This window comes from Aethalodelphis obliquidens, unplaced genomic scaffold (assembly GCF_003676395.1).
Source record: "Aethalodelphis obliquidens isolate GAN/ISIS:26980383/991018 unplaced genomic scaffold, ASM367639v1 scaffold13, whole genome shotgun sequence".
In the NCBI taxonomy this organism is placed as follows: Eukaryota; Metazoa; Chordata; class Mammalia; order Artiodactyla; family Delphinidae; genus Aethalodelphis; species Aethalodelphis obliquidens.
In genome coordinates, this window is record NW_020837957.1 from 25,605,601 (window position 1) to 25,630,179 (window position 24,579).

Here is a 24,579-nt window from a genome sequence, read left to right on the forward strand (position 1 = left end):
ACAATTCATTTTTCCAACATGTGGGCTAAGAATAAAAATCTCGGTGCTGGAATTGAACATTGTATTCTCCAGGCAAAGGAAATGGACATTTATTGGATGGTATTGCTGCTTTCTTCGCACTAATGACATTATGAAAGCTCTTTGAGTAATATAATTTGAAAATATTCTTTCTTTGTTTCAGGTCATGCAAGACAAGATAATCTGCCTTCCAAAAAGAGTGCAGGCTTCTCAGAACCAGTCTTCCGTTTCGAATGTCTCTCAAGCAGTGGCCAGTACCACCCCACTGCCTCCACCGAAACCGTCTCCCACTAACCCAGTCACTGTGGAAATGAAAGGACTGAAGACGGATTTGGACCTTCAGCAGTACAGCTTCATTAACCAGATGTGCTATGAGCGAGCCCTCCACTGGTACGCCAAGTATTTCCCTTACCTTGTCCTCATCCATACCCTGGTCTTCATGCTCTGTAGCAACTTTTGGTTCAAATTCCCCGGTTCCAGCTCCAAAATAGAACATTTCATCTCGATCCTGGGGAAGTGTTTTGACTCTCCCTGGACCACACGGGCTTTATCTGAAGTGTCTGGGGAGGATTCAGAAGAAAAGGACAACAGGAAGAACGTGAGCAGGTCCAACGCCACCCCGTCTGGTCCGGAAGGCGGCCTGGTCAACTCTCAGTCTTTAAAGTCAATTCCTGAGAAGTTTGTGGTTGACAAATCCACTGCAGGGGCTCTAGATAAGAAGGAGGGTGAGCAAGCGAAGGCTTTATTTGAGAAGGTGAAGAAGTTCAGGCTGCATGTAGAAGAAGGTGATATATTATACGCCATGTATGTTCGTCAGACTGTACTTAAGGTTATAAAATTCCTAATCATCATTGCATATAATAGCGCCCTGGTTTCCAAAGTCCAATTTACAGTGGACTGCAATGTTGACATTCAGGACATGACTGGATATAAGAACTTTTCCTGCAATCACACCATGGCACACTTGTTCTCGAAACTCTCCTTTTGCTACTTGTGCTTTGTAAGTATCTACGGATTGACGTGCCTTTATACCTTATACTGGCTGTTCTACCGTTCTCTGAGGGAGTACTCTTTTGAGTACGTCCGGCAGGAAACTGGAATTGATGATATTCCAGACGTGAAAAATGACTTTGCTTTTATGCTTCATATGATAGATCAGTACGACCCTCTGTATTCCAAGAGATTTGCAGTGTTCCTATCTGAAGTGAGTGAAAACAAATTAAAGCAGCTGAACTTAAACAACGAGTGGACTCCAGATAAACTGAGGCAGAAGCTGCAGACGAATGCCCATAACCGCCTGGAATTGCCTCTCATCATGCTCTCTGGCCTTCCAGACACTGTTTTTGAAATCACGGAGTTGCAGTCTCTAAAACTTGAAATCATTAAGAATGTCATGATACCAGCCACCATCGCACAGCTAGACAATCTCCAGGAGCTCTCTCTGCACCAGTGCTCGGTCAAAATCCACAGCGCAGCGCTCTCCTTCCTGAAGGAGAACCTCAAGGTCTTGAGCGTCAAGTTTGATGATATGAGGGAGCTGCCCCCCTGGATGTATGGCCTCCGGAACCTGGAGGAGCTCTACCTGGTTGGCTCTCTAAGTCACGACATTTCCAAAAATATCACCCTTGAGTCTCTGCGGGATCTCAAAAGCCTTAAAATTCTCTCTATCAAAAGCAATGTTTCCAAAATCCCACAGGCAGTGGTTGACGTTTCCAGCCATCTCCAGAAGATGTGCATACACAACGATGGCACCAAGCTGGTGATGCTTAACAATCTGAAGAAGATGACCAACCTGACAGAGCTGGAGCTGGTCCACTGTGACCTGGAGCGCATTCCTCACGCCGTGTTCAGCCTGCTGAGCCTCCAGGAATTGGACCTCAAGGAAAATAATCTGAAATCTATAGAGGAGATCGTTAGCTTCCAGCACTTGAGAAAGTTGACAGTGCTAAAACTGTGGCATAACAGCATCACCTACATCCCAGAGCACATAAAGAAACTCACCAGCCTGGAGCGCCTCTTCTTTAGTCACAACAAAATAGAGGTGCTGCCTTCCCACCTCTTCCTATGCAACAAGATCCGATACCTGGACTTGTCCTACAACGACATTAGATTTATCCCGCCTGAGATCGGAGTTCTACAAAGTTTACAGTATTTTTCCATCACTTGTAACAAAGTGGAGAGCCTTCCAGATGAACTCTATTTCTGTAAGAAACTCAAAACTCTGAAGATTGGGAAAAACAGCCTATCAGTACTTTCACCAAAAATTGGAAATTTACTGTTTCTCTCCTATTTAGATGTCAAAGGCAATCACTTTGAAATTCTCCCTCCCGAACTGGGCGACTGTCGGGCTCTGAAGCGAGCTGGTTTAGTTGTAGAAGATGCTCTGTTTGAAACCCTGCCTTCTGATGTCCGGGAGCAAATGAAAACAGAATAACTTATTTTTGTTTAAAGTTTGACTGAAACATGCTTCTACCAAATACAGTATAAATAATTAGGTAGTCTTAATGCCTTTCCTATTTTATTATTTTTTTCTTTTTCACACAAAACAAAATGTACACAAAGACTGAGTAAGGAGTATGTATTTTTAATAAAAAGTTAATTGTATTTTTTCAATATTAATATTTTAAAGTTTTATTTGTCCTGGAACCTAATGTATCTATTACTGTTTTCTACTGACAGAAACAGATGGTTCCGTCTGTTTTTTTGTTTTGGTTGTTTTGTTTGTTTTGGTTTTTCAGTTCATTCTTGTGAAGGGAAGGGAACTTTAAGTTGCATGCTTTTGGTGTTTTTTAAATCCATGAAGATATTTTGCCAAGGTCATTTTTAGCTTGTTTACACCTGTACAGGGTCCTTATTTTTGTTTTCATTGTATGTGTACCAAGGAATCTGTGCTAGTTATTTTAATTCCAGCTGCCTTCTCCATTGGCCAAGTATTTCATTCTATAGAAAACACTTCTCTGGAGTGTAAACTCACATAAGGGCATTGTCATAGACTATTATTTGCGAAATTTCCCCTTGCCTCCAACAGAACCCTAAATTCTATTCTTTCACATACCTGACAGTTATTTATCCTTAGGCAAGGATTTTGTAAGTGAGTAAAGACAATAATCTCCCGTGGTCAGCTTGCTTGAATTGGTCATTTATAATTTAACTGATTTACATTTTTACCAACATTTAAAAAATATCATTGAAAAAGAAATACAGAGGTTCCTCCCATTTAATATCAATATTGTATGTAGTACTGGTGAACAACCTTAGAAATGCTAATTTATTTTAATTAAAATAGGTAATTAAATTTAAAAATCAGAAGCCTGTTTTTTAGTAACTTAATCATCTTTGATATCTTGATATGTGAATACATCTGATGGAAGAAAAAAAAATGTGCTACTAAAGCACTCTGCTAAAGAGCTGATGCACTCCAGGCAGGCACACTGGTTCCTCTGGGTAGTGTGGAAGTGGGGATCTCTATTCAAATTCTGCCTGTTACACGAAATAATCCACGTATATGTACGTATATAAATCTATCTCCCTCAAGCCTGTCCTTGCTGCAAATGCTAGTGATGCAAGCACAGAAAGTCTGCTCTCTTTGGCTTAAAAAAAAGTATCTCATCTAAAATGGTTCTGTTCCTTTTTTTTTTTCTTTTTTAAGTGTGAATAAATTGCTAAGTAGATAGAAATAATTTTTGCCTGGTGGTTAGCCAAGTTTTATTTATCTCTGTACTTAAACATCCAACATAGTATGGGTCTTGGGCACAAGTTTTCACTGACTATTAAGCTGTATAGAACAGGAAAATGAAAGCACTATTTGTGCCCTCAATCCAGGACCAGTGCTACCTATCATGGGAATTTTGTTTTATGCTCCAAATTCACACTGTTTTCGGAACCCTAGTCTGACCTAAGGAAGTTTTGTGACTTAACGAAGAAAAATAGAAAGATGGTTTGGGGTTTCAAGATGCTGCTTTTAAAATCTACCCCTTGATCCTGGTGACTTTGTTTAATGCTACTTTGAGTCATACATGGAACACAGCTATGGGAACTACTCAGCAGATATATGTACCTCAACTGTGTTTTAAATGTTATGATACTTCGTGGGGTAAAGGATTTGGGGAAGAGATGCTTTTCATTTATTTAATAATTGAATCATGTAGACCAAAATGCTTTGCTGTCTCTGCTCTGTGTTTAAGTGTTACAATGGTGATTTTGTATAGCTGGTTTATTTTGCCCTGGAATTGAAACAAAATGTTTAAAATAGTAACATGGTTATATTTCTTGTAGGATAAAATATTCAATTCTAGAATGTTGTTAGGATCCTGATTATGAATGATGTGTTATATTTAGAAACATAGCGCTACCTGTTTTAAACAAACAAACAAACCTGGAAGGTTGTCCATGGCTGAGCATGACCCTGTTGCAAGGTGAGCTTTGATAACTACTGGTAAAACACTAGGTGCACTATTTTTCCGGATAAAATTTATAGTTGTTTTCTGTATCACCCTTAAAAGGGACCTATTCAGGTTAAAAATCATATTTATGCTGAAATCTTTATCTGGTGTTAACTCATAATCTCACATGTGTTCATAACTGAAGTAACTAATAATTAGTCTTTGTGACAATTTGCTCAAAATGCCAAAAGAATTTGATTCGCTTTCTTAATGATTTCACAGGCTGACCCCTAACCTAAGTTCTAAATAACATCCAGTAAATCAGTATAGTTCTATGACTTTATGGTTTAGGAAGGAAAATTCATAGAGGTTTCTGTTAGATTTTATAAAAATTCAAAATGTTCAAACCTCATCTTGAGTCTAAATTTTCTGACCCTGACCCTTTTTAATATTGTATATTTTTGTTCACATTCTTAAGTGAAAAGCATTAGATTACTCTTTAGCCTTTAACTGGGAAACTCAGGTAAATGAACTGCTGACTTTTCTAAAGTTCTTTAATGAATCAACTCAGTGTTAAAAGGGGTATTAACCCAATCCTTTTCGTATTTTTACAAGTGCTTTTGCTAAAAAGGAACAACTAGCTCTATTTCTCCAACTTCTATAAGACTCATGAGAAACAGCTTATGTAAATATAAAAGCATCATATGTACTCTTAAATCCTACGGCTATTGGACACCCATAGTGAGTATGCTTTTTGGTCAGTTTTAATGGTTAAGTGTAGAACAGACAGTTGTCTGGAGATGGTCTGGTTGAAACAGAGCATCTAAGTATATCCCAGTGGAACTCACCTAAGAAGACCACATCTCAGAAAACTAGTTATATGTTGGGTTTTCACTTTGTTTTGTTTTTAATACAACACTTTTAATATAAATGTTCTTGATACAGTGAAACCTGTTATTTACACTGGTAAATTTTCTGATTGTTCATTCACCCACCTTTCTCTGCCTTAGGTTTCCAATGTAGCTATTGTAATGAGTTCTGACAATTTCCATGGCATCCTGTGTGCAGGCACTGCTTTTTCAGAAAGGCTTGGGACATGAGCCTGCTGTGAACACTTTGGTCATTTAGAGGTGCCTCCTTATCTGCCTCTGAAGCCATCTTTATAGAGAGGGGCTTAAGCAACCTGGAATCTTCCTTGGGTTACTTGGGATGAGGAAAGTCCACATTTCTGCAATATGCTATCTTATGATTTCTGTTATAAGAAAGAGAAGAAAAAATCTTTACATCTCTTGTTATCATTTCCCCCAAGGGTTTTGCTGTTGTTTATGTTCCTAATTCTAAGAAAAGTCCATTTTTTAAGGAGTATTTTACTCTCTAATCTAATTTCATACCAAACACCTGATCAGTAGTAATGATATATTTACTAAAACAGTGAACACTCATGATCCATCTTTATGAAAACTGTCAGCAATATGTAGTAGTGAATAGATAAGATAAACCTCAAAACAATTTCCATTTGTGTTTAGAGACTAAAGTAAGATTCAATTTACATTCTGCTATAAATCCTGAATGTGATAATGCCATTCAAGCAATTCACATTTTTGGTAGGATCTCCAGAACTCAGGGTACATAGGGTTCCATAGCAAAACAGCACAGTTATTAGTGAGGGGAATGCCTCAAGTGTCGGTAAGATTTTCTCACTTTTTTTCTTGTCTATTCAGATACATTGTAAGAAAGCCTGGACAGTCTCGACCAGACGTGCCATTGATTTTTCAGATTTAGGCCTCAGTGACATGCTTCTAATACAATTACATACCATCCTTCCAAACTAGCTGTCCACTCTTACTCCATCTTCCCAGAGCCTTTCACTGATAAAGGTAACATCCTTGAATTCCTTTTGGGGTGAGGGAAGAGGGTCTCCTCCCACCCCAAGGAATTTTTTTTATTTAGAAGACCTTAAAAAGGGGTATATAACTTCGAACAACTTAATTTCTCGGCCATGTTAAATAACAGTCCCTATATGTGGTTTCGGATGTGGAATAAATTTGCTTTCTGCTGAATACCATTCCCTCTCCCATACGATTCTGCCTGTTTAATGAACATTTTTACTAGGGTTGAAACTCAATGCCTTACGTGGTCACTTAGTTTTCCTTCTGCTGCTTGTTTTCTCTCGCTTTATGTGTTCAGATTGTGTCAAATGCTGGCAAAACCTCTAAGACTGTCAAGAAAATGCTTGAAAGTTGATTTGTCACAGTGTAAACTCATGATACAATGTCTTAAGGTTATTTGGCTATGTAGTACATAGGAACAGAAAATAAAGTCATTTTTGTAATTTAAAATTGAGATTGGTCCCTTTCTTATTCATTTGTAGAAATCATGTTTCTCTTTTGGATTTCTCTTGTATTTTTGCATATTCTGTTATTAAGGCTTCCTGTACTCTGCAGGAAATAGGCTGCATGCATTCTTTCACTTTGTATTTAGCTAGTTTCTGCAATTGTGACTAATTATTTCCTTCCTTAATTCTCTGTACTGCATCTCCCCAAGGTGCCCCTGGAGTTTCATTTGGGTAATTAGTGCCTTGCTGTGTAATCTGGAGTGCAGTTTCTGTGCGTTTGCCAGATCACATTGTACCATGGCTGTCCAGCCCAGCTTTCCGTAAATACTTTTATGGTAATGATTGTCATTAAAGAAATCAGAATGGTTCTGTACAACCAGAAGGCCTCCCCTAGTTAAACACATACACCCCAGGCTTAGGGAAGCCCTTTATAAGAAAACTTTATGTACCACTTATGCATAAGAAAATTGTGATGGGTAAATTTCGAAGCTAAATTGTCACTTTACATATTTTTCCATAGTTATTTATGACTCAGTTATTTTACTGATAATCCTTTGGAGAAGAACTGTTGAGATGAGGAAAGACTGTGAGTGTGGTGAGAGAGGCCTTGCGAATGTGTGTATCAGAAACTTAGGAGGGAGTATGTGAGAGCTCTGGAGAAACTATGGAGACAAGAACTGAGATGGGCAGCAGATTAGAGACATCTGGTGATTTCAGTGTAATATGCACATAAGAAAAAGTCTCTTGTCCACTGCCACCTTCCACTGCCCCATCTTCCAGTCCTTTCATTTGTACAGAATATTGAGATAAACACTGAAATTAACTAGATTGATTCAGTTATTCATTATTGTTGCCTAGCAAGATATGATAAGCACTTTGATTTGGAGGGAGAAGTATATGAAGAGAGTAGTCACTAAAGCCAATTTTAGACTCAGTGGGATACTTAAATAGCCATAGCATAAGGCCTGCGTATTTCTGAATATACATTTGAATGTAATCCTAAATATCCAAGTAGGAAAAAGTGAAAAGCTCTTCATAAGCTACATTATTTTTGTGTGTAAATCTTTGAATACAGGCTATACTTTAGATTTCATATTTAAACATTTTTGAACAAAGCAAGGTACAAGTAAACATTTATGTGATCAGGCATACCATAAGTGATGAAGTATTTTCAGAGTTTGGAGATTTTGCATAAAAAACACAACATTAGGCAAAGATTTTATTACCAGACATCTGAACGGAAATGACCATTCTGATTATTTTGATTCAGGGATTCTTCTTTTGTAAAGTTTGGGAACAATTAGAAGATGGACTTTATTTTTTTAAACACTTACGGAATTAATTTTTTTAATTGAAGAATAGTTAATATACAATGTTGTGATAGTTTCAGGTATATAGCAAAGTGATTCAGATATACAGATATAAATATATACAGATATATTCTTTTTCAGATTCTTTTATGTTATAGGTTATTACAAGATATTGAATATAATTCTCTGTGCTATACAGTAGGTCCTTGTTGTGGAATTAATTTTATTTCAACTCAGGTTACATTTAGACATCACCATTAAAAAAGTATTTAGTTCCATTCTTATTAGTTTCATGTAATACAGATCTTGGGGAAAGTGACACAAAGAGGCAACATGCAAGTTTTGCATTTTATATCTCCTCCATAGTTCTTCTAAGAAAAAAAAATCAACTATTCAGCAGAGATTTTGTTATAGGAAAAAATTGCATTTCTTCAATCTGAATTACAAGGTTCTTGGGATTCCATTTTAATTTCACATAGATTATGTGGAATAATTTTGTTAAAATCATACTCTAGGGGCTTCCCTGGTGGCGCAGTGGTTGAGAGTCCGCCTGCCGATGCAGGGGACACGGGTTCGTGCCCCGGGCCGGGAAGATCCCACATGCCGCGAAGCGGCTGGGCCCGTGAGCCATGGCCGCTGAGCCTGTGCGTCCGGAGCCTGTGCTCCGCAACGGGAGAGGCCACAACATTGAGAGGCCCGCATACCGCAAAAAAAAAAAAAAAATAAATAAGTAACATTTGAACAGCTTTCAACATCTCAGGCTGATTCAGTCCAAGTATAGATAAAATCAATGCAAAATGTGAAGCTACAATCATTGTAAGTTTGAGAAATAAATGTCCACAAGTTTATGAAATAGTTGATGTGTTCCATTTATGCCCATTGAGTTGTATGTATAAATTATATTTCTTAATGATTTAAATTGCTTTATGAAAAATACTTTATGATGTAGCCAATCTCAACAAAAACCTGAGGCCATGTACATTAATGACCTCTAAGTGATGTTAAAGAGAAAATTAATCTGATACTTGTTAGAATGGTAAGGAAGACTTTATTCAGGACTTATTATTTATTCAGGGTTTCTTCTTAATTCTCCCCAGGTTCTAGCCTCTGGTCATGCAACTTGCATATTTTCTTGGGAGTCACATTCTAAGCCTTAACAGTATCAGCAGGCTAACAGGTGTAGTTGTTTTATGCATCCAGAAACAAAGACAGGATGTTGACTGCCCTAACTTTAGTATTTTTCCCCTTTGCTTTTTTTTTAATTGAAGTATAGTTGATTTACGTTGTAGTGTTAGCTTCATGTGTACAGGAAAGTACTTTATATATATATATATATATATATATATATATATATATATAATTTTAAGATTATTTTCCATTCTAGGTTATTACGAGAAGTGAGGAAGTGTTTAAAATGAGTTTCTGCTTGTGAAATTGAAAACTAGAGATTCAGCTTCAGTCAAAACTACTCAGTCAAAACATTTAGCTACATAAATATTTTAAGTCCAGATAACCTCTTAAAGAAACTGAATTGGTTTCAAATGGGAAATATGAAAAATGTCAGAGGGATTAAATACCTGATTTATATTACATAAGGCTTTTGTTTGTTGCGGGGTAGTATGGGGAGTAGAGGTGTGAGTCAACGGGGAACCTCCTGATAAAGGATGCTCAGTGCACCTTCTAAACTTCAGGCTGATTTGTTGCCCTTCAGTTCTACCAACAATGTGAAAACAATCAAATCTCAAGTATGGAAAACTAACTAGACCATTATTTTCAAATAACTTTTCCTAACTCAGAAACTGATATAATAAAACAAATAAAAATAATTTTTTAAAAAGACACTACTGGCTTCCCTGGTGGCGCAGTGGTTGAGAGTCCGCTTGCCGATGCAGGGGACGCGGGTTCGTGCCCCGGTTTGGGAGGGTCCCACATGCCGGGGAGCGACTGGGCCCGTGAGCCATGGCCGCTGAGCCTGCACGTCCGCAACGGGAGAGGCCACAGCAACGAGAGGCCCGCCTACCGCAAAAAAAAAAAGAAAAAAAAAAGACACTACTAGTGACTCTTGAGAGCATTAATTATAAATCTGATCAAGAACTTGCATCAGGGGATAGATGGAGGAAGGGATAAACTGGGAGATTGGGATTGACATATACACACTGTTATATATAAAATAGATAAGTAATAAGAACCTACTATACAGCACAGGGAACTCAACTCAGTACTCTGTAATGACCTATATGGGAAAAGAATCTAAATAAAAGAGTGGATATATGTATATGTATAACTGAGTCACTTTGCTGTACACTTGAAACTAACACAACATTGTAAATCAACTATACTCCAATAAAAACTAAAAAAAAAAAAAGAACTTGCATCAAAAATGCCTGAAAGTTGACTCTAAAACCTTGTAGTAAATGCTTGTAAGACAGAAGTTGCATTCTAGGTTGTTTTAAAATGTTTAGACTCATACACATTTTTTTTCTCATGTGTACAGGGAGGAAACAATCATTATACAAAAATGTATCTAGGACTCTATAAATGCTTTAAATAGACCTGACAATAAAGGAGTTATACTTTACCTATGTACTTTAATTGATTAGCCAGGGACCCACTGAGTGTTAGACATTCATAGAAATGCCTCTTCTACCTTCAACTCTGTCCATCCAAATCTAATTTTGGCTCTACTTATACTAAGATCACTGAGACTTTTTAAAAGAATTTTAAGGCTTATTTAGAATTTCTCTTAACACTTTCTACATGCCTCATTATCTAGGGCCCTTATCACTTGTACTATGGTTATTTTAGGACTTATCATATCTCTCCTTCCAGAGTTGGTGTTCCAATGATTGTGGAAACCAAGACTTAATTTATCTTTGTATTTTTCTAAAGTGCTTCCCATTGTGACTTCTATGAGATGGACCTTGAAAAGATATTGCTGAATGAATCAAGAGGCCTAACTTGCATTAACTGAGGACCTTGGAGCTATAAAGGGCTATCACTCCTGTTCAAACTGGTTCTCGAATGTATTATTTTCCCAGAGCTGCCGTGACAAACTACCACATACTGGGTGGCTTAAACAAACAAAATTATTGTCTCACAGTTCTAGATCAAAGTGAAAGCAGGGTTGGTTCTTTCTGAGGGCTGTGAGGGAGAATCTGTTCCATAGTCTATGGTTTGTTGGCAATCTTTGGTAATCGTTGGCTGATAGATGCAGCACCCAATCTCTACCTTCATCTTCATATGGCGTTATCTCTGTGTGTGTTGTCTCTGTGTCCAAACTTCTCCTTTTTATAAGGATACAGAATATTGGATCAGAGCTCACCCTGATGCTGCCATCTTAAGTCGATAGTCTGCAAATACCTTATTTCCAAATAAGTTCACATTCACAGGTACCGGGGGTTAGGACTTCATCTTTTGGGGGGACAAAATTCAGTTCATAACACTGAACGAGACAATTCTCTTTCTTGATAAAGCTATTAAATTCCAGCTTTCTTAGCAACACAGAATTTGGAGCCCTTGGTTAGTCCAGAGGTTTTCAAATAGTATTCCAAGAAGCTCTAACTCTTCCACAAAGTAGCCACTCCCAGATCTCTATCTCAGGAGGACTTGGGGACCACATAGGGCTCCTGGTTTCATATCTGTACCAATTACTATTGCCTTGTAACAAACCACCCCAAAACTTAATAGGGTGAAACAATTATTTTATTACACTCCCAGATTCTGTGGATAGGGAATTCGGAAAGGGCACAGCAAAGGCAGCTTATCTCTGCTCCATGATGTCTGGGACCTCAGTTGGGAAGACTCGGTGACTGGAAGCTAGAATCTTCTGGAGACATCTTCACTCCCATGTCTGGCATTTGATTCTAGCTGTTGGCTGGAACCTCAGATGGGCCTCTCCATACGGCCTGGGCTTCCTCACAGGATGTCAGCTTCAGGGTAGTCAGAGATCTTAGATGATAGCTTAGGGTTCCGAGGCGACTATTCCAACAGCCAGAAAGTACACTGCCTCACACTTTATGATATCACTTCTGCCATTGGTTGAAATAGCCATAAATCTTGTCCAGTTCAAGGGCAGAGGAGAGGGGACACGGACCCCCACCTTTCAATGGGAGGAGTGTCCGTGTCACATTGTAAGAAGCATATGTGGAGCCGGAGATAGTGTTGAGGCACCTGTGAAAAATATCATCTGTCACACTATATACACCATCCTCTTCAACCACTGGGCCGCACCTCTCCATAACTGATGTTCACGAGCAATTGTAGCTAAGAAACACAAAATCCATAAAGGCCAAGTACACTCACAAACTTCATACAATCTTTCAGCATATCTGGTGATTACTGTAAAAAACCAGAGAATTGAGAAAGCTAGTCTTTTCTTCACTCCTTTTGTTCCTAATTTCTTTGGGCAAGCTGGGAGAGCCTGGTAGAATAACTATTATGAAATAACTGGAAGAAAGCCATCGTATCATTTTATTGAATCACATCTTAAAAATCGTCAACTTTTTGACAGGGTATAAGTAAGGTGCTTTCAGAAATTTTATTTGATTATCATATGTTTCTCCCAGTGTTAGCCAAAATTTCCTCAGTTGCTCAGGGATGCATGTGGACACAAACATGCATACACCCTGGGTCTGTTACTTACACAGATTAATAAGAGGAAAAGTCTTATCAGTGTCTGTGGGGAAAAGTGCAGAGCCCTGCGTGGTCCCTTAGCCAAGTTCCTCAGCTTCCGTTTTTTCCAGGCACAGAAGCTGTCTCCTTCCCTAGCTCCCTTCCTGACAAACCCTCACAGTGACTGCAGGACGGGCAGCAAGAACAGATCTCTGAAGCCTCTGACCCCTTGCTTGCAGCAGCCTTATCTGTTAGGTCCTATCCTTCTAGCTCAGGAAGAACATTTGGGGGCTGGAAAAGTTTTCTAGGAAACAATTACTCATGAGCAAATGGACCAGAAAAGTCCCAGAGATGTTCTCCAGCAGACAATTTAAACTAATGACTCACAGCTGGGCAGCCTGCCTGCTACAGCTGATGTGAGCTGTCTATGTAATGCTGCCTTAAGATCTGTGTTCTCCCTGCATCCTACTTAATCTCCAAACCAGTTCCCTGAGGGCTCTCCTCGCTCATGTTCACTCTCTAAAATCCACCAGCATATTTAGTTCATTCAGAAGGAATAACTATTGAAGGGCATGTCTTCCACCATAAGGTTGTACCACAGGTGTCAGCTGGAGTCTGAATGTCTCAAGATTTAGATGAAATTGGCTATTCCCCCATTCCATGCCCTTTGGAAGTCCAGTGTCCTCCCCAAAGTTCACAAATTTCTGGTATGGTTATGGATTCAGGCCACTGGCTCTGAACCTCTGTTTCTATAGAATGTCTTCCACTCATACTCACTGTTCCCCCTGTTTGATCCCTGTTCTACACCTGAAAGACAATCTGCACTTTCCTTTATTTCCCCCAGTGCACACATCGGTGCCTTTCAGATTTTAACAAAGGTTTGGAGAGATACAGAGCATTCATGAAAGCCACTTTAGGGCCCTAATTTTGTAACAGCCCTTCAGCTGGTCTACGAAGAGATTTGGCCATCCCCTCTACCTTTCATATCACCCCTCCCCCTCCCCCCTCCCCACACCCATCCTTCCCTCTCCCCAGCCCTCTGGTCTTTGCTCCACCACAGCCCTAATCTCAAGTTCCTCACTTCCAGCACCGGGTAGTTTAACGTTCTCCCGCTATCTACATCCTCGCTCTCACCCCTGTCACCCTGGCAGCTTATCACAGTTTTTCTCAACACACTTCCATCCCATAAGAGGAGTTCTCATGTCTGTTGTTAAGTTGTGTTATCAGCCAGTTTGTCACAAGTCGTTGCTCTGAGCTGCACCTCTCTGACTATTCCTCCTGTCTTCAAAATATCCTGCCTTTCTCCTTCGCTCTGAAAATGCCAGATCTCCAAGCTTAATCCTCATCCTCTGGCCCCCTTCCTTCTTCCCAGCCACTAGTGACCTCATGCACTTTCAGGGCTTTGTCTGCAGCCTTTCTGTAGCCACTCCCAGATCTCTGCCTCTGATTACCACTTCTCTTCTGCCTCTCACCTCCAGCTAGCTTCTGGGCATTTCCACTTGTCCTGTCATCTCAAGACACACCTTAATGTGTCTGAGAGCAAAGCTCATCTAAGCATAACTAGTCGTGGCAACAGCCTCCTAAACGGTCTCCCCGCAGACCTCTGGTCCCTTCACCCTCACTTTCTTTTCTCCATTACTAGACTAGTTTTCCAAAGTGTAGCTCTGATCTTATTGCTCCTCTGTTCAAAAACCTTCTCGCTGTCTTCTTAATACAGTCTTAGACTTCCTTTCAAGATCTACCACAATCTAGGCCTGACCTGCCTTTCCAATACAGGCCCTGGAATCCAACGTGAATTCAAATCCTCACTCACCATTTACCTGATGTATGACTTTGGGAAAGTTAATGTAAACTCTCTGGCCTCTGTTTATGTTAAAGTTATCCATATTTTGGCCCTTCTCAGGAAGTACTAAGATGTTATATATCCTAATGCTGGTACCAAGTCTGTCCTTACTAAGTTGTAAATTTCTTCTTTTTCTTTATCTTATTGAAGTATAGCTGATTTATAATGTTTTATTAATTTCTGCTGTACAGCAAAGTGATTCAGTTATACAAGTATATATACATTCTTTTTCATGTTCTTTCATCACAGGATGGTTTATCACAAGATATTGAATATAGTTCCCTGTGCTGTACAGTAGGACCTTGTTGTTTATCCATTCTGTATATAGTAATTTGCATCTGCTCATCCCAAACTCCCAATTCATCCCTCCCCAACTCCCCCTCCCCCTTGGCAACCACAAGTCTGTTCTCTATGTCTGCGAGTCTGTTTCTGTCTTATAAATAAGTACATTTGTATCATATTTTAGATTCCACATATAAGTGATATCATATGGTATTTGTCTTTCTCTGGCTGACTTACTTCACTTAGTATGATAATCTCTAGGTCCAACCATGTTGCTGCAAATGGCATTATTTCATTCCTTTTTATGGCTGCATAGTATTCCATTCTTGCACCCTCAGCCACAAGTCATAGCTATTTTCAACATCTCTATGATACAACCTAAAGTTTGATAGCCAGAAAGTAAAATGGAATGACAATGTAGTAATAATGCAATCAACCAAGTGGCTGGTTAGCTATATGGAGAGCAGTTAGTGGGGGCTGTGAGGAGAAGTGGGTAGAGTTTGGGAAGGAAGGCTTGTTCCCTTTTCTTGGAAGTTCAGATGCTGAAAGGTAACTGGAGATATGGGGAGGAAGGGCTAGAGCCCAAATGCTGGCTGCCTCATAGCATCTGAATTCAAACCAGAGTTTACATCTCATCTCTGCCACTGTCCGGATGTGTATATTAGAGCAAATCACTTAGTTCCTTGAGTCATAGTCTCATCATACAATGGAGGGTGGTGGGGGAGGGGTACCCATCTTAAAGGCTGTTGTGATGATTAGTTGTGTAATGTGTAAGACGTGCTTAGCTCAATGCTTGCACTCAAGAAATTTGCTTGTGTTATTATGACTATGTACTGAGCTCTGGATAATGTAAAAAGTAGCCTACAATACTGCATATTTTCCTAAAGCCAACACTTATTTAGCACCTAGAATGTGCTAGGCATCGTCTCAAAGGCATTGTCTTTGCCCTCAAGGAGCTGAAGCATCCCAGGAGAGCCACAGGTAAGCAGTTACCATTGGGCAGCATGATGAGTGGTGTAGCAGACGTGTAAATGCAGTTAAGTCGTCCCTGGATATCTGTAGGGGACTGGTTCTGTGGACCAAAAAAGCCCAGAAGGCTACAAATAGGAAAAATGTTTATTTGGGGTCTGAAAAATTGCATTTTGGGAGACAGATTCAGGTAAAGCCCAAAGAGTGTTCCAGGGAAAAGAAAGAGTCAGGGGCTTATAAAGGCAAAAGCCATGAGGCTGTACTCTGACAAAAGAAAAGAAATATTCGTCCTTAAGGGATAGGCTGTCACCAGTTGTTTTAAGGTAAGGGTCGGGTAAGCATCGTGAGTTTCTGGCAGTTGTTCTGGGTGCCTGCATTTAAGACAATAAGTGGTCAAAAGTTCAGATTCTATGCGGGCGAGATGTGTACAAGTCACACTTCCTCAGTGGCCTCCCAGCTCCATTTAGAGAGTTCTCTTACCAACACTGGTGCCATTTTGATTTTCCTTTCACAGCTCCAGGACTCCTGTGCAGATACCAAAATCCATGGATGCTTAAGTCCCTTATATAAAATAGTGTAGAACAGTCAGCCCTCTGTATCCACAGGACCAACTGTACTACGCTGGAAACACAGGCGCTTTCTCCACCAACCAGCATTTTCTGAGCACATTCCAGGTGCCAGACACTGTTCTAGATGCTGAAAGTTCAAAAATGAATATGATCCCTGTGTTTAAATTGTTCATAATGTAGTAGGAAATGACAGCCGTGTCTCCAATAGCTACAGTGTGTTCCAAGAGCTCACCTAGATGTCCATTCACACTACACATGGGCACAGGGAGGATGCAGTCAGATTCACCTGATGACAGGAAGGGTTTCAGGAGGTGAACCTGAGCCGAGTCCTGATGCAGGTGATGCCCAGGAAGAATTGAGAGCACTGTGGGGAAAGAGATTTTTTGAGCGGGCACAGAGGCCTGAGAGGCCCATGTTGTCATTGGAGGTCTTAGGGGCAGGGAAGGATCAAGAGCCATTGAAATGCATGGGAAGTGAGGATGGATAGATCAGCTTGAGGGTGCCTTCGATATGCCACCAACACCAGAGAGCTCTTTGGTTTATCCTTCAGGCAGTGGGAAACAGGAAGGAATTTAAGCCTATCCTCAGTTACTTTCCAAGCCTGGATAATCTTACAGAGGCTGTCTGAGACCTTCCTCTCTGTTTTCAAATCCTTGTAAAAAGAAAAAACTACCATCTGGTTGGTCTTGAAGAAAACCAAAGGCTGCAAGGAGAAGCCAAGTGTGGGCAGACTGACAATGCCCAGAGCAAACTTGGCCTTGCATAATGAGACTCATAAACAGTAATGTGTTGCTTTAACTTGTCCTTGGCATGGGAGACCTCAGGGAAACCACCCAGACTCATTCTCCTTTGTCCCTGCCTCTTCCTCTTCTTTCACACCCTAATTTCTTCCTTTGCTGCCATTTTTTTAATAGACCAGCTGATTGTGGGAAACTTGCCTTGTTTAGAGTCTGGAAAGTCATAAAGGAAACCACTCAATTAAACTGAACTCTTAGTGTCATTCTCGAGTCAAAACCTCCCCCCTCTGCCTCTGCCCCTTGTGGTTTGGGGTTGCTCATTTGGAGGTGCTGTGGGTCTCAGGGCACAACAAGGTGTACAGTTTGCATCTGCCCACCCTCTCCGAAGCCGGCTCCTGGCTGAGCCCGGCTGCTGGCTTGAGTCACGTGGGCTGGATGGTCCAGACCAGAAGATGCAGAGGAGGACGTGGTTGGACTCAGCCGAGTGTCCCCGTCTGACCTCTTGCTCTTTTTCTGTCCCCAGAGGAAAGGTGGAGCTTTCCTGCCCACAGAATTGAATTTCCTTTCCCCATTCTTCACAATGCTGCATTCCTGTCCTACCTCCTGGGGGGAATGGGACTTGGTGTTTCACGTGGCTAGCTCTCTGCAGAATCCCTTTTTTTCTCAAAACCATAGGCCTACTGGGAAAGCTACAGGTTGAAAAGCCAGAGGTTATCCGCCTCCTCTGCTGGTACCACTTCTTAGTTTATTTGCACTTCCTGCCTCTCTCAGGGTGAGGCTCAGGTTCTGCCAGGACCCCGTGAGCCTGCCATGGTGGAAGCATCTCTGTAACCCATGCTCACCCTGACTACACCCAGGGAGTCCCTTGCTCTTCCAACCACTTTCAGACCTAGAGGAAACACCGCCCCATAGTGACCGCTGTCCAGAGCTGACCAGGTGACACAACCTGGAAGTGAGGGGGAGTTCATGCCGGCGGGGTTTACTTGAACCAAAGAGAGAAAGGAGACCCAGGGATCCTCCCTGCTGTGGACCATTCCGAGGCTCGGTTGTTTGTTATGCCCTGCCAGAGCTGTCCCATGTCACCAAGAAGCCAGCTGTGCTTTACCATGAAGCTGTGACCAACTCGTTAGCAAGTACTCGCTTTCCTCCTTCCCTGCCTTGCTTTTCTTTTTCCCTCATTTTCACGACCTTGCCATTGCACCTCCCAGAGAAGCATTAGCAGGTAAGCTTTACCTCAGACGGTTTTCTAGGGAATCCACCAACAGTGGTCCACTGACCCATTAATTTGGTTGGTTTGTTTCTGGGTTGGCCTGGGCGGGTTTGTAATCACCTCTTCTCTCTACAGCCCCAAAAGAAGGTCCTTCCTCGTTTCTGCCTTGGAGGAGAACACATTCAGATCTATAGATCCCTGGAAAGCATTTAGTCAGAAGGAGAGCCGTCACAGCACTATTAACAAGAAGGAAAAAAAAAGATTGGAAACGATCTAAGCTTCCCAAAAGCGGACAGTGTTATTTTAAATACTAGATAGACATTTAAAATAATGTTACAGACATATTTCTTGATAAATAAACTTATTTATGATGTGTTAATTGAAAAAATTAAAATCTAAGGTCAGTATGATCTCACTTTTGCAAGAAACAAAAAAAAATCTTTTCATAGAGAAAAATCAAAGGAAATTATATGTCAGATGCAAGCAGAGGTTGTCATCTGGTGATGGGATTATGAGTGAGTTATCCTTTAGTTTTTACCTGTATCAGTATTTTATTTTTTTCTCTAAGAAATATATATGAATTGTGATTTTTTAAATTAAAAGATTAAAAAGTACACTGGACCTGGTGCTCACAAATGTACATTCTCAAGCAATATTCTGTCACTTTAGAAGGAACAGGAGATGAAGAACCCAGAGAGATTCGGGAAGACTAAGGATAACAGAAAAGCTTTTATTTTTTATGAGAATTATTAAGAGGAAATGGTTTGTAATTATTCCAATGATGTATATTTGTTGAAGTATAAAGGTAATAAGTCTATATCTCTATCAGGAGAAAGGTTATAGTATTGCTATTGTAACTATCTTTTATGAAGCGGTTCATAAAGCATGCCCATGGATTTCATTACTTTATTACAGTTAATAACTGTATTCCTAAAATAAATACATTGTTCCTTAACTACTTCTTTTGGTATACGTTTTAGTTCTTGAGAATTTTTAAGAATAAACCACTGCATTTGTACAGGATGGGGGCAAATGATGGGCAGACCATTTATTCAACATACACTAAGCTTTGTCCATTTTTCAGAAACAAAGCTGGGTCCTGGGGAATCAGAAGTTGAAGACATACTCTTCCTTCGGCGAGCTGGTAGAGGACAAGGACCAGTGAACCGACATCTGCAGTTGACTGTAGTGGGCATTCTATGCCCAGGGCTCCAATGGGCCACAGAAGGGCATGCAATCCAGGCTGGAGACATGAGTGGTTAGGAGACACTTCTCCAGAGTAGGTGAAAGTTGATCTGCAGGGTATGTGGGAATCAGACAAAGAAAAGGAGAAGGGCATTCTACGTTGAGGCTAGGAGGTATAGAAGAGAGCAGATACAGGAACTGGAAAAAGCTAAAACTGTTGATCAGTTGTGTCCAGAACCATTTGTGGTGATGGAAAAGTTTTATATCGGCGCTATTCAAAAAGTTAGCCACTCACTATGTGTGGCTGTCGAGCAGGTGAGGAACAGAAATTTTAATTTTGTTTCATTTTTAAAATTTAAGTAGCCACATGTGGCTAGTGGCTACTGTGTTTTTAAACCACTTTATTAAGGTATGATTGACATACAAAAAGCTGTGCATAATTGATGTATACAGCTTGATAAGTTTGGATATAAGTGTATAGCTGTGAACTCATCACCACAGTCTATGCCACAGACATATCAATCATCTCTAACAGTTTCCTCCTGCACTCTGTTATTCTTTTTTGTGTGTGATGAGAATGCTTAACATCAGATCTAGTGTGTATTGAACAGCACAGCTCCAGAAGAAATCTGCTGCTAGATCAGGTATGTTGCTTTTTTCTGGTGAGTTTCATTTTCATCCTGAAGGTGAAAAGGAGTCACTGCAAAATTTCAAAACGGAATAATTATATGCGTAGACTTAGGAGAAACATTACTTGCAAATTTGGAAGCAAAGTAATCTGGCGGGTTTTTAACATGCATTCACTTTCCATAACCTTCTTAGAGAAGGTGACAAAAAAGAAGTGTATAAAACAAACATTGCCATAAAATTTATTTTTGGAAATGATCTGACAGTGGAAACTACATAACAATTAGCTCACCTACAAACCAATAAGTAAAAGATAGCCATCACATTAGGAAATTGAGTAGATGGCATTAATGAACCATTCCCTAAGGCTCGCATACAAATGGCCAATTAAACATGTAAAACAGTGTTCAGCCTCACTAGTATTGGTACATTCTTTCTGGAGACAAGGTTGGCAGTATTTTAGCAAAAGACTTGAAAATGTTTAAGCCCTGTCAGCCAACTCTTCCATTTCTGGGAATTTGCCATAAGGAAGTAATTGGGATTTCTTGCAAAGATCTATGTACAAGGCTGTCTATGTCTCTATTACATACAACAGTGAAAAAAAAAAATGACAACAACCTAATTGTGGTTCCCAATAGATTTATTAACTAAATCATGATACATCTACACAACTGGACACTACATAGCCATTAAACGTCACGTTGTATATGAATACTTACCTGCATGGAACAAATATCTGTGATATATTTCTTAGTGGAAAAATAACAAATCCCTATTAAAATGTAAGACTTAAGTTGAATATAAAAAATTGTGTCAATAAAAAAAATACTTGAGGGGTATTCACCAAAATGTTAATGTTTATCACTTAGTAGTATGATTAAGGGTGATCTTTGTACTTTTCTTTATGTTTCTCTGTATTTTATAATTTTCTACAATGAAAATATATGGAATTTAAAACAGAAAAGCATTTTTTAAAAGTTGAGGTTGTTAATTATGTGGGTAGAGTTCAAGTGAGACAGAAGCAATTGAAAGTATGTAATTGCCACAATTCTGCTATGCTAGATAAAATATTAAAGTGGTGGTAGACACGTGCTTGTCTAGACTTGTGGACAGTAGAGGTTTTAGAGAGGCCAAGTGACTTTGTAGTCCTTTCCAGAGACTCTTCCCTGCTGTTGGTAGCAGCAGAAGTGCTTTAATTAATCAAGATAAAATGTTTTCAACTAGAGATAATTATGAACATGAAGATGATCTTGCAGACAAATATGTGGATGGTTTATAAAGAGCAGGGCTTTTCCTTTGTTAGGGTCTTCCTAATATTTTAACCCAGATGTATCAGGAAAAGACAAGAAGAAAGTGGCAAAGAAAGCTTTAACCAGAGACCAAATAACCAGAAACTTCAGTTAATCAGAAATTCTTCTGCCTTTGATTTTTAGGAGAAAATGGGAAATCACAAAAAAAGTGACTCTAAATTGAGGGTTGCTCATCACCAACTTTCAGGACATTTCTCAAGGATTTATCAATTCAGACTAGTCTATAGGCTTCATACATGAACATTCACCATTCTATCCAATGAAAATAATTCCTAATGGTGAATCTGAATTTCCAGAAGGATTTTCGTTATCAACTAAAACAGATTAAATTACGTTCTATGTACTCTACTTACTACTCAGAAGGAAGGGAGGAAAGGAGGGAAGGAAGGAAGGAAGGGGGGAAGGGTGGGAGGGAGGGAGGAAGGAAGGAAGGAGGAATGAAGGGAGGGAGAGAGGGAGGGAGGGAAGACCATACAGATTGGGAAGACTGGATCTCATCCAAAGACTCACATGCTCTTGGTTTGGTCAGATACTTAGAGGGGAAAGAAGAAAAAATAATCTATTTCTAAAGTGACTTGGGTGGGTAATGGGGTTTGGGCTTAGAAGCAGAAATAGAGGTTAGTTAATGGACAGATGATAGCAACTATGGGTCTCAGCATATTATTCCGTTGAGTTACTATTATGTGACCAAGCCTAGGTGGGGCAGGACTGGGTTATACGTGAGTCTCAGTATATAAGAGAAAAACAAGGACAGTAGAAGAAGCCTGTGAAGGAAAATACCTGTTCGTATTATTTTTAAGTACATTTTCGATCATTTCAATCAGTAGATGCTATGGCAGTGTAAAACGAACGAGCAATTTCACATTTTTGAGAGGTCAACACAATAATCTAACCCTGCCTCAGGAGGCAACAGGGTTCATCCAGAAACTGCTAGATTCCTGGCTCCTGTGAATACCTGGAATCCGGTTCCCTGTGCCCCAGTTGATGTTCACACACACACACACACACACACACACACCAGCACATGGCAAAAACAAGTCAGGAGCAGACAGCTCCCTCTGTAGGACTGGTGTTCACCTCGCTTGGGTCCAGGCCTCCAGGGCCGTGGTTTCTGACTCCCTGCTTCCGGAACTGCGTGTGCCCAGATCGTTGGTGCCCGCCTGAAGGACACTGGCTGATCTGAGATTCCTGTTCTGTACATCCCAGGATTTTGACCCCAGCTAGGTTTGCTCCTTGAAACTTGACTTCCATTTGCAGAACTTTCCTGCCCAGCAGACCTCTCATTCCATGTTCTACTGGCTGCTGTGCCCAGTTGCTGAGTGTGTCTGGGGCAGACAATCACACTTCAGGTGTGGCACCCATCGTGACGCTGCACGTATCTCAACCAGAGGCATGCACGTACCTTTACATCTGTGTAAAGGATCAAGGGACAACGCACATCAGGCCGCTGGCAGGTAGCAGGTGACATGGCTTCTCACAACTTAATGGTTTTCTCCCTCCCCTTTATCCCCACTTATCTGTGGCTATAATAGATGCCTTGGAGAATGTACAGGGTATAATATTTATGAAAGTTCCATGAGTGTCAGAACTTGTAACCCCCAAGGCCTCGTGCTTAGCACATAGCTGATGTTCAATAAACATTTGTTGAATGAATGAATGTGAATACAGTATGTGATCCCTCTTACCTTACATGGCTTCCTCAGCACTGATCACCTGACACGAATTTCCAAATCCTGCCCCCGTGGATGTCTGCCTTTGCCCGAGGAGATGACTAGTATCTGCTCTTGGATGAACTATGTACTTAGCGTGAGGGCAGTTCACTGGACGTCAGTCCTCTTAAGCAAGCCTGTTGCCTGGTGGACCACTCTGCTTCTGCTCAGTCCCTGTCTGCACAAGAAGACAGGCTGCGTTCTGTGCGGTCTCATAGCCCAGGTCCCGGCAGAGCATCTCAGTCAGGCAAAGTGAGGGTGGGGAGCTGACGGTGCCCTGTGTGTTTTGCTCCAGCCCCAGATTCCTTTCTGAAGAAGAGGAGACCCCTAACCTCAGGGCTAATTTATCCATTAGGCAGAGAGAGCCTAAGGCCCATGAAACCTTTTAGAGACCCATGAGAATGTTTTCATTTTCTTTTAAAATCAGAAGAAAATGAATATAATAAGGCATATGTAATAATGATTCCAGTCTGGATTCTATTCATCTCTACACCAACACAGTCATAAAAGAAAATTCTTAATTTTTTTTTCATGGAGGAAGGGGCCTGTGAAAATCATAGTGTGGCCTTGGGTGTTCCCGAGCAGAACAGCAGAGCTCTCCAACTCTGTGCTGCCCCAGAGGGCTGCTTCCTCAGGCACCTTCCCAGAGAGAAGCAAGCTCTTCCCTGTGAAGGCACTGCAGCTTCCTAACCTCCCCAGCCTCTTAAAGAAGGCAAATCCTAGCACAGTGTACCCTGTCTCCTCACTCCAGGACCCAAAATATGGGAAACAGCAGCATGACCTCACTCTTCCAAAGAAGACAAACCCAGATGTGACCTCATCCCTTGACTCTCAAGTACAGAAACTCATCAATGACTCCACCTCCTTTTCCCTCGAAAGTCAAGCTTACGCATGACCTCCCCTCCAATCTGGCAGGAAAGATCGGGCATGATGTCACCCCCCCCCCCCCCACCCCCCCCCCCCCCACCCCCACCCCGACGCCAGCCCACGCACCTCTCCCACCCGCCTGGCTGATGACACATTTTCACTCGGAGGATGGAGGACGGCTTCTCAGAAGTGCCTCTGCCTGAAGGTGTGGTTATCCGGCTGCCCGCTGCTTCCTCTCAGCCCTAGGGCAAGCCCCCCAGCCCAAAAGGCAGCCAGGAGTCAGTGAGGAGTCCCTGGTGACTCAGCACGTGGCAGCAGGCAGGAATTTATTCACCGCTCAACATCCAATATGGAGTTTTTAGGCAAGTCTGGAGGGCAAGATGAGCTGACTCACAATGAGAAACTGAAAAGCAAAAGGGGAAACCCAGGGCTGAGAAATTCCTAGAAAATTGCACAACCTTGGCCGGGAGGAGAAGGTTGGTGGAACTGACAGGGCTATGAGGCGGGGATGGCCTCAGACCTGCAGCAGTTCGCGGCCCTGCAAGCACTCAGGAACGCAGCCATCTGTCCGTCCGTGTTTCCTGCATGTCCTTCTGACCTCCTCTGCCTGCACTG

General features: G+C 41.0%; 1 protein-coding gene across 2 annotated transcripts in view; it reads left to right on the plus strand.

The window, feature by feature from the left end:
* Positions 1-6,739, plus strand: part of LRRC8C (leucine rich repeat containing 8 VRAC subunit C) — a 91,818-nt gene extending 85,079 nt beyond the window's left edge. For both annotated transcript variants that reach the window (XM_027114278.1, XM_027114279.1), the window contains exon 3: positions 182-6,739. In XM_027114278.1, the coding sequence (XP_026970079.1) occupies positions 182-2,452 (2,271 nt within the window). In that variant the 3' untranslated portion in view covers positions 2,453-6,739. The remainder of the gene's footprint in view (positions 1-181) is intronic.
* The last annotated feature ends 17,840 nt before the right edge of the window (positions 6,740-24,579 follow it).